The 11,194-nt window shown below is 36.3% G+C and overlaps 1 protein-coding gene across 5 annotated transcripts in view; it reads left to right on the top strand.

The window, feature by feature from the left end:
- Positions 1–223: 223 nt before the first annotated feature.
- The window catches only part of LOC107664825 (DNA repair protein RAD51 homolog 2-like), a 46,375-nt gene continuing 35,404 nt past the window's right edge, over positions 224–11,194 (top strand). For 4 of the 5 annotated variants that reach the window (XR_001631493.1, XR_001631494.1, XM_016455499.1 and 1 more), the window contains exons 1-7: positions 224–465; positions 552–665; positions 758–862; positions 1,426–1,562; positions 1,638–1,757; positions 2,555–2,738; positions 7,488–7,560. Coding sequence is in view for 2 of the 5 variants with exons in the window: in XM_016455499.1 (XP_016310985.1) it covers positions 382–465; positions 552–665; positions 758–862; positions 1,426–1,562; positions 1,638–1,757; positions 2,555–2,738; positions 7,488–7,560 (817 nt within the window). In the remaining 3 variants the exon portion in view is untranslated. The remainder of the gene's footprint in view (positions 466–551; positions 666–757; positions 863–1,425; positions 1,563–1,637; positions 1,758–2,554; positions 2,739–7,487; positions 7,561–11,194) is intronic. The other variant, XR_001631495.1, reaches the window with a different exon arrangement.

Below are 11,194 nucleotides of genomic sequence, written 5' to 3'. Positions count from 1 at the left end.
TTGGTATGTTCCCTGTCTTGCACTGTAAATAATAATAATAATAATAATAATGTGCAATAAAATTAAGGTGTCGTACAATCTTTATTTAAAAATAAATAAATAAAAAGAATTTTGTAGGTTAAAAAACAAAAACAAAACAAACAAACAAAAACAGCTTCATTTACATCATAAACTACATTACCCACAATCCACATGCACTACATTTTTTCGTTTGCTTCCGGGCGCGCTTCGCTATTTCAAAACTCATAACGTTTTTTTTTTTTTCATGGAAAAGTTTAATCCTAAAGCTCTCTGTGTCATGTGTGCAATCGTTACGGAAGGGTGTCATTTATTATAGTTATATAACGCTCGCATAACTCTTATAACGGTTATTTCGTGTCAATGGCAAGTAAGAAGTTACGGAGGACGGGCGTCTCAGCGGAGCTCTGCGAGCGACTCAAGCGCCATCAACTGGAAACCTGCCAGGTGAGAGACCCTGCCTCAAGCCTCCTGCTCTGTTATTATATTAATGGAGGAGGCTTCTGTAAGCGTGTGTGCTCTGTGGCCTGCAGGATGTCCTGTCCATCACACCCGTGGAGCTCATGCGGCTGGCTGGACTCAGTTACCCCGCGGCTCTGGATCTCCTGCGGCTGCTCAGTAAAGCCTGCGCACCGGCTGTGAGCAGCGTGAGTCTCTGACCCCATCAGCAGATGCTGTCGATGATTTAACTCCAGAAGTCTTTCATTAGCAGTGAGTGGTGTGTTTGTGATGATGACAGGCATGGGATTTGTGGAGGAAGAAGGGAGAGATGTGTTTCTCCACATCACTTCCTGCCCTGGACAGATTACTGCGTGGAGGACTGCCACGGGGTGCTCTCACTGAGGTAGTCTACTAGTGAACAACCTCATGTCATTATTATTTACACTACTGGTCAAGCGTTTGAAATAATTACGATTTATGTAAAATGGTAAAATATTATTACAGTTAAAAACAACTGTGTTCTATGTGAATATATTTTACATTGTAATTGTTTTCCTGAGTTTTCAGTAGCCATTATGCCAGACTTCAGTGTCACATGATCCTTCAGAAATCAAGTGTTCATTCAGTGACAATCAAATGTCATTGATTGGTCATTATGTCAAACTTGTGCAATATTTGATTTAAGAGCTCATTTATTTTCAAAAGAAACAGCAAGTTACATATTGATTTAAACATGGCATTTTGACCTAGAAAAGCGGAAATGGCATTTTCGTGTAAAACGTACTCTAATCATTTTTGTTTGATTTACATTTCAAACCGACTTGTGCAATATTTGATTTAAGGGCTAATTTACTTTTTATATATCAGCATAACATTATAAAGGTTTGGAATGATATGAAAGTGCATAAATTATGCCAGTCATCATTTCTGGGTGAACTATCATGACATGTCTGTGTTGATTGTCAGGTGACAGGCCCATCAGGCTGTGGAAAGACTCAGTTGTGTATAATGCTCAGTGTTTTGGCTACACTGCCGAGGAGTATGGGAGGTCTGGACAGTGGAGTCATCTTCATCGACACAGAGTCGGCATTCTCTGCTGAAAGGTGTTCAAAAAGTTTGCTCACTCTCTCTCGTGACCTTTTTGTGTTTCTCTCAAATTAACAATCTACCTCTCTAAGATTGGTTGAAATGGCACAGGCCAGATTCCCAGAATTCTTCTCGGTGAAGGAGCGTCTGCTGGAGATGGCGTCTCGTGTTCATCTCTTCAGGGAACTGACCTGTCAAGATGTCCTGAATAGGTTGGAACACTTCCCAAACACCTATACATATTTAATTATATTTCAGTCAGTTTACTGTACTTTCAAAGTAACAGTTAACCTAAAAATGAAACCTGTCATTTTTCCTTTTTATTCATTTTCACTCTGATTCACTCCGGCTTCTATTTAATTTCTAATTTCTATGCAGGGCTTTTAGGGGATCAGCTCAAACTATAGAGTGTGGCGCTAGCAACACCAGTGTTTTGGTTTTGGTTCCAAGGGAATGGAATGGGTGCCATGAAATTACAACATTTACTCTAAAAGTTTGAAATAATGAATGAATTAATAATTAATAAATAGCTGTTTTCTTTTTTACGATATCACACACACACACACACACACACATATATATATATATATAATTTAGTCTTGTGATGTCAAAGCATATTAGAATGATTTCTGATCAAAAAACATTAAAAATACAAAACAATTATGCTTTTACTGTATTATGTGATATGAATAGAGTTGTTTTCTTTTTTTTTAATCTGAATTATTCCAAACTTGTCACTGGTAGTGTATACCTTGAATACAATTGAGAAGAAAAAAAAAACATCCGCTAAACACATATATATGTACGTTTTTGGTTTAAGTCTGCTAAATATGTAAATGTAAATATAAAATGAAAATGCAATGATACAAATCCTGAATTTAAATGGATTGACTATAGCATTATTGCATAAATGATTATAAAGGAGGTCATGATAGTCTCTTTTGTTATGCCAGGCTGTATTTAAGCTTGTGAACACACATTAGTGGGGCGTTTTATTGATGTTGCACAGGCTGGAGCGTCTGGAGGAAGACATAATTGCGTGTCGAGCTGGGCTTCTTATTTTGGATTCTGTGGCTTCTGTTGTGAGGAAGGAGTTTGACACGTCGCTGCCGGGAAATCTAATGCTCAGGAGTAACCTACTGGGCCAGGAAGCCGGCGTACTGAAGTACCTCTCGCAGGCGTTCTGCATCCCAGTGAGTCTGTTTACATGGTTGTGTGTATGTGCATATCTGACTTTTGCAAAAATCTTACACTTGTAGTACATGCGTTCAACCACAAGGTGTCGCTACACATTTACGTTTATGAGTTTCAGTGCCTTATTTTAGGTCACCTCTATATTTTAAACACCAGAGGGCATCAGAGAGCCCAGATTAGTTAGAAAAACACTCTAGGCCAGGGCTGTCCAAACTCGGTCCTGGATATATATATATATATATATATATATATATATATATGTAGTAACAGCTTTAGTGAGGGAAAGAACTACAGTCCCATCAACTACTGAGAATGACATTAATCCAATTTAAAAACAATGGAGAAATTTAAAACTACAGTATTATTTAAAAGATGTTGGCTGTGTCTATAGAAAGAATATGTGTTAAGTCCTATGCAAAATATGCATATGCAAATTTTGAAGTATTTTGAGAGCACAAGGAGACAGTTTCATGGGAGTGGGCAGAGCTGCATATCTCTTTTAGCCCTCTTTGCTCACTGTAGAAAAACACTCTAGGCCAGGGCTGTCCAAACTCGGTCCTGGAGGGTCAGTGTCCTGAAGAGTTTAGCTCCAACCCCAATTAAACACACCTGAAGCAGCTAATCAAGATCTTACTAGGCATACTAGAAACTTGAAGGCAGGTGTGTTGAGGCAAGCTGGAGCTAAACTCTGCAGGACACCGGCCCTCCAGGACCATGTTTGAGCACCCCTGCTCTAGGCCCATTCACACAAAACCTGCTCCTTGTCCGTGTTATCTGATCTTGGGAATTTCCGCACTAGTCTAAGATCTTCACTTTTATCTCGAAGAGGAAAGGTAGGATTCCGCTTCCTGCTTATAAAGAGTATAACAGCTAGAGGGCTGATCCTGGATTAGGTTTTGCTCTATCTACTCCTCTTATCCACTAGTACAAATTAATGCATACAGTGGGGTCCAATTTTTTCTTTCTTTCTAATTTAATACATATTTCAAGCAAATTATATTTTAATCATTTCAATTTTAATGATTGATATAGAGAAACATATGAAATAACAAAGTCATGTCAATTGCTTTTAAATTTTTATTTATTTTTGCTTCTGTTCAACACATTTTTTTCCAGCAAATAATTAAACATTTAAGTTATTATTATTATTATTATTACTACTACTACTACTACTACTACTACTGTTGTTGTTACAGAGAAACATAAAATGCTAAGAAATTCATGTTAATTTGTTAATTGCTTTTGTATTTCTATTTATTTTTGTGTTGATTTAATTAATTAATATTTTCAGCAAATGATAATTTTAAAGTATTACTCTTATTTTTACTAATGTTATTTTTATTATTATTATTATTATTATTATTATTATTGATAAACATATAAAATACTAAGAAATTCATGATTGTTAATTGACTCTTTAATTTTGTTTGTATTTAATACATATTTCCAGCAAATAACATTTAAAATATTTAAATCATTAATATTATTATAGAGAAGCATAAAAAACTAAGGAATCCATATAAATTTGTTAATTGCTTATATTTTGCCGTTTTTTTTAATTTAAAACAGAATATATAATCATTACAGTTTTATTAAAGAATTAATAAATTCTGAAATATTATGATATAATTTGCTGAAAGGGCAAAAGAGTAGCAGTCAGCATAAGCTTTTTAGTATTTTGCATGCCTCCTTTTTGCTTTAATGGCAGCAGCATAACTTATTTATAGTATTTCTCAAATTTTATATTTTAAAATTCCTGATTTTTAGACTGCTGTATTAACAAACAATAATTTAATATGGGTTGCATTACAAATGCGGTTACAGGTCATGTTTATAGTTACTTAAGGCAAACTAGAATGAATTTATCATTTTATTGACTATTTTCGGGTTTTGTTGACATTGGGATCAAGTTTAAATAGTGTGCTACAACAAAATACTGGGCATTCCCTTATTTCAAAATAACTACTCAACTGTTCTCAGAGGACATCCCAGGCTGAAACCCCAAACTCATCTGATCTACAGTTTGCCTGTGGTCCCCTCCAGCCATGCTCATTTTAAAGATAGCTTTTGTGTTTTAAATCAGTGCAATAAATGTCTGCTTGACACTGACAAGTGAGTTTTAATACAGCTTTCCACAGCAGTAGAAATGGGCCTCAACATGAAACCACATGCTAGATAACTCCTAGAGGTAGGTAACTATGTTATAGCCCCCTCACACACATAAAAGCTCATAACCGTAAACTAGGTCAACCCATTACCTTTCCAAAATAAAACCTTACACTTTAGCACCTAGAGCCAAACCGTAAAATAAGGTTATTAAGTTTGTTCTCCCAAGCTTTATTCATATAAAGTAATGTTGAAATGTTTTAGGTTTTGGCTGGTTGTTTTTATTTGTGTATTTTTGAGAAAGAGAGCCATGTAAGATATACACCAGTGCAAGTACTGTGTTTAATCAAATCAGAACTTCGACCTAGTTACAACAATTTTCGCTCTATCTTTTTGTCTTTTTCCGTGCAAGCTTAAGTACTGTGAATGTCGTACTGCTATATTTTAATTAACTCCATAATTAGTAGTTAAAATAGATCATGTTGTAAGCAACAGTCCCTTGTGCATATTTCTGGAAAAGCCCTATCAGAAAAGCCTCTGAAAATCACGCAATTCATAAATTATATTTGTTATTATTAGCCCTCTTTGCTCACTGCGACTCTGATTGGTGGAATTTTCTGTACAGCATCATGGGTAATGTAGTTTTTCACCATGAATTCTGCTATGAGGCATGATTGTTAAATTTAAGTTGAATTAGAGTGAACAGATGGGTTCGACAAAAGCATATACAATTGATTTTGCAACCTTAGAGCTCATAACAGGTCTGTTTTTAAAGGTTTATCTGTTATTGTTAAAATATTTTTCCCTATGGAGAAAATGAATGGCGTTTTTACTTCCGGAACACAACTGTTGCGCTCTGTAAAGGCCAGTTCAATCTGCACCAACAGATGCCGACAAATGGCAACAGGCACATTTGTTAAGTTTTTTTAATCAATGTGTTACCCCTGTTGGTGTTTGCCGGAGATTAATTGAACATGTTGAATCGCGTTTGGTGGGTCTTGGAATATCTGAGAAGTGACATACTGTCCTTGGTCGGCTGTCGCCGCTGGCCTTAATAAGCTCAGGGTGTTTTTTATCCATGTATATTTACTGTATATTCACTGAAATGCATAATGTACTGTACTTTTCTGTCAATAAACAGTGTATCAGCTTGCTAGCTGTGCTTTTACGTTTCACAACAATGCTTACAATATCAAAAACGCTCAAACACACGCTCATAAAGCCTTAGCCCTCTAGTGACGCAGAGGTGTCAAATTTCACGGCTCTGAAATGGCCGCCGAGTTGAGACATGTAATCTGACCAATTGCAGTCCACAAGCGACCACAGATCTCTATAACATCAGACACGCTGGCTGTGCGCGCTTTTGATATGGAGAGTGCGTCTCCCCCAGACGAGCGTCTATTGCGCAATCTGGACAACTTAATTTTACTGCTTTATGAATATAAAAACCAAAAGGAATGGTATTCTTTGTAAAGAAGACACTCCAAGCTTTCAAATGAACCCATATATGGGCTGATACCATATAAGGACGGCTATGTAAATGAAGCATAAACATTTTTAACGCGATTTTGGACCGGTATCCGGGTCCGCAGAGTTTAATTTAAAGGATTAGTTCACTTCCAGAATAAAACTTCCTGATAATCTACTCACCCCCATGTCACCCAAGATATTCATGTCTTTCTTTGTTCAGTCGAAAAGAAATTAAGGTTTTTGAGGAAAATGTTCCAGTATTTTTCTCCATATTGTGGACTTCAGTGGTAGCCAATGGGTTGAAGGTCCAAACTGCAGTTTCAATGCAGCTTCAAAGGGCTCTAGACTATCCTAGCCAGTCTTATCTACTGAAACAATCGGTCTAAAAAAATAAATATGTACTTTTTAACGTCAAATGCTCATCTTGCACTAGCTCTGCGATGAGCATGTGCGACTTCACGCATTACGTAATCACATTACATGGTTAGTTCTTCGTCTGTGTACTTCAAAAAGGTAGGGTAGGGCGAAAACATCAAATTTTCTTCTCAAACTTCAAAATCATCCGACATTGTTGTTTTACCTTTTTTTTATAAAGGTGTTTGACTTTCTTTGCGAGTTTGCTTTGTAAATACTGGGTCGGTACTTCCGCCTGCGTCACGTGTGACCTATCCAACTTGACTACGTAATGTGTGAAGTCGAGCTAGTGCAAGACGAGCATTTGTGGTTAAAATGTAGTTTTCTTTTTTTTTAGAAAATTACATCGTTTCACTAGATAAGACACTTATTCCTCGGCTGGGATCGTGTTGAGCCCTTTGAAGCTGCATTGAAACTGTAATTTGGACATTCAACCTGTTGGCTCCCATTCAAGTCCACTATATGGAGAAAAATCCTGGAATGTTTTCCTCAATTTCTTGTCTACTGAAAAAAGAAAGACATGAACATCTTGGATCACCTTTAAGATGATACGTGCTAAAATGATGGTCATGCTGGAGGCCCTGCTAGAATTTGTTTGCCTGTTCTTTACCTGCATGTATATACCATTATGTAATGAGTGATGCCAGCAGTTGTTAAGTACTTCCATAGTGACAGCAGACTGTTTATTCTCATCTTTGTGTGATCCATTCAAACTGGACTGAACTCATGTACAGATGTTTCCTTTCTGTCTCCCTCAGGTGGTTTTAACTAACCAGATCACCACACATGTGGGCGAGAAGGTTCACTGTCCTCAGTGGAATCAGGCAGATGGTAAGAACTGGAGTCTACACTGATTTTTGTGGAGAATGTTTTTGTGTAAAAGGGATTCGATGGTGGAAATTTAGACCAGATATTCCCGTCAAGAGGCTCTTCTGTTTCACCCCTCCCTTGATGAGCTGTTCTCTGATCTCGCTAATGGAAGCCATCGTTCCGAGCTTTCCGAGAGGGTATGTGGGACAAATGAGCATCAGTTATGACCTTCCACACAAGCAGCTGTTGTAGGTTCTTTGGAACTACATCATTGACCTTGGAGAAGATGGTATTACTCTAACCAGGGGGCTGAAACCGAAATCCTCCCGCTCTACAAACCTGTCTGGGCCTTCTGCGAATCCCATGACATCTCTGATTCCATGGCTGTGCAGTGACCCGTGTCTTCTGTCACTGTATATATGGACTTGAGCAAGTATCCTCTGGCGTACGTCCAGTTGTACAGCGGGAAAGGGTCTAGTTTTGGGGCAAAGCATTGAGGAAAGAGATACAGGCTCCGTTCTCATGTTATCTAACAGGCACTTGTTTGTGGCCTATAACTTTACCCCCAGACAGCTCTTTCTTTACATCCCACTGTTCTATTCGGCAAGGTGGGGTTACCGGTAACTCTTTCTCCAACTCACTTACTCTCTGTATCACAATCTGTTTTTCTAGCTCTTGGGATTATGTGGGGAAAGAATGGCCCTTTTACAGCCTCACCCTGTTTATCTCTTCTTTCTGCATTTCTCTCTCCATCCTTGGTCTTATCTGATGCTTAAAGTGATGGTTCACCCAGAAATGAAAACATTGTCATCATTTATTCCCCCGTATGTTGTTTCAGATTCATATGACTTTCTTTCATTTGTATGAACACCGAGTCAGATGTTTATTAGAATGTTCGTGCTGCCCTTTTCCATACAATGACTGTGGATGGTGTCAAGTTGTGTAAAAACCAGATAATAGTATAATATTGCCATTCATTCATGCTTGCGTTCAAATTTAAATAAAATTACATCTCGATTTGTCGCAAGACACAGGAGAACCAATAACTTGAATATCTTTGAGATGCCATATTTGAACAGGCACAAGTGATAATCTTGAAATCAAATGAATGTTTTTTGTGAATTTTTCACACAGCTACTCAAATTTTGTGTCTGTTCTATTATGATATCTCACAAAGATATCATGGATTAAAAAGACTTGAAATAAAGCATAAAAGTCAATATGGACTACATTTATGGTGCTCTTTTATAATTTCTAGAGCTCCACAGTCGATATTATTTATAGAAATTTTGAAAAGAAAAATGCCATAAAGTCACGTTAATTCACGTTATATCCATAGAAAAGAAATGAAAAGAAAATGTCATGATAACTATAATTCATGTTAACAATACTATTGTGATATCTATTGGAAATTAAGAAAAAAAGGCATGATAAATAAGCCCAATGCTATGATTCATGTTAACAGTAATATTATTACAATATAGAATATAGATATACAATATACAAATATACAATATAGAAACTTTGAAAGAAAAATGTCATGATAACAAAATCCAATGCTATGATTCACATTAACAATATCATAATGACAATATCTATAGAACTTTTAAGAAAATGCCGTGATAACTAAGTCTAATGCTCTGAATGACGTTAACAATATTATCACGATATATATAGAAATTTCGAAAAGAAAAAACACCATGATAACAAAATCCAACACTATGATTCATGTTAACAATATTATTACAATATCTATAGAAATTTTGAGAAGAAAAAGCCATGATAACTAAGTCTAATGCTCTCAATGACGTTAATAATATTATCGCAATATCCATAGGAATTTTGAAAAGGAAAAATGGCATGATAAAATCGAAAGCTATGATTCACGTTAACAAATATTATTGCAATATCTATAAACATTTTGAAAAGAAAAATGACATAACCAAATCCAATGCTATGATTCATGTTAACAGTGGTATCGCAATGTCTAGAAATTTTGAAAAGAAAAATACCACAGTTGTCGCTATATTGCAACATCCCTACTTCAGAGTCTCTCTTTTTTTGTTTCACAAAAGAAAGTCATATTTTCTTTTGTAGCTACATGAGGGTAAATAAATGATGATAGAAACAATATTTTTGAGTAAACACCTTCTTTAATGTTTACATTTGCATAATATTGTAAAATTAGTTTACAAATACTGATTGCAACTTGGATGTCTCTTAGCACCTCAAATAAGGATGTCTGCTTTTCAAGCTGTTGTTGTACTTTGTAGCTAAGAGGAACTGATTAAGACAGGGTTTTATTGGTTCTCCGACAGCCAGTTATTGAGAAAATGTGTTTTTCTTTGGCCTTGGGAATGGAAACTCCCTTTGAGGTCTTTTGTTGAAGTTGTAGACAAGAGGCCACACCTTAACAGTTTGTATCTGCTTGCATAGTTGAATCTGAGATGTTGACTATGGTCCAGAATAGTACAGTAGTTGCTCTCGGCTACTGCTTCACGCTTGTTATTTATATGAGGCCAATACACATAAATCATAACAGATCAGCAGATTTACTGACCATTTCCGCTTTGGATCTAATACCATTTTTTCCATTAGACATCAGCTACTGGCTTTAGATTAATGTGTTTTCTTTTGGGGTCAGATGTGATTCGAGCGCTTGTAGAGTGAGCAGACAGCAGTTCAGTTGTGAGGCCCTGTGCTCCCCCACCGTCTGTGTGTAAAAAAGGCCACAGTGATTCACTTCTGCGCTCCTCTGTACATTGATAAGAAGGCTATTTTGTGTAGTTCACTAAGAAAAAATACTTTGTTTCACTTTGTTTTATCTCCTCCATTTCTGGAGACTTGATTTTGTTTGAAATAAATATTTTGGTTATACTTTAGTATAGGGACCAATACTCACTATTAACTAGTTGCTTAATAGCATGCCTATTATTAACATATTGGCTGTTTATTAGTACTTCTAAAGCACATATTCTGCATGACCATATTCTACATCCCTAATTCTATACCTAAACTTAAAAACTACCTTACTAACTACTAATACGCAGCAAATTAACAAAAGTCGTAGTTAATGGTTTGTTAATAGCGAGAATTGGACCTTAAAAAAAGTGTGACCAATATTTTTTTCTAGGTATTTTCTCAATGTTTTTAAATTATAAAGATGCTTTATGAACATATCACAAATCCGAGGTTTAAAAGTTGTGGTAAATTAAGGTAAGGTTTGTTCTGCAAGTAACTACGGTGTAAAAAAATATCCTGTTAAATTTACCATAAAAACAGCAGCTGAAATTCACCATAAATAATACAAAATGACAGTGTTTCGGGTATGACATGATAGCATGTTGATACCTAATGCATTTATTATACCGATTTACTTAAACTACCCAAATTTATATTTTACCTTAAAATGTACTGATTAACACCATAATAATACAGGTGGCACAGTAGAAAACAACATAATGAATCCGAGTTCATCGTAAGTAGCCTGTCTATAAATCATAGCTAATACTTATATAGTGCACAGGGTCACATGACAGACAAAACACCATCAGATCCTAACATAGACACTAGGGTTGGGCCGATAGACGATGGCTGATAGACATCACGATGTTGTACCCCCCAACCCCCACCCCCCCCCTTCCCCCCCCAATCC

The sequence above is a fragment of the Sinocyclocheilus anshuiensis genome, unplaced genomic scaffold (assembly GCF_001515605.1).
Source record: "Sinocyclocheilus anshuiensis isolate Anshui unplaced genomic scaffold, SAMN03320099.WGS_v1.1 scaffold135, whole genome shotgun sequence".
Taxonomy (NCBI): Eukaryota; Metazoa; Chordata; class Actinopteri; order Cypriniformes; family Cyprinidae; genus Sinocyclocheilus; species Sinocyclocheilus anshuiensis.
This window is presented reverse-complemented; position numbering and strand designations above follow the sequence as displayed.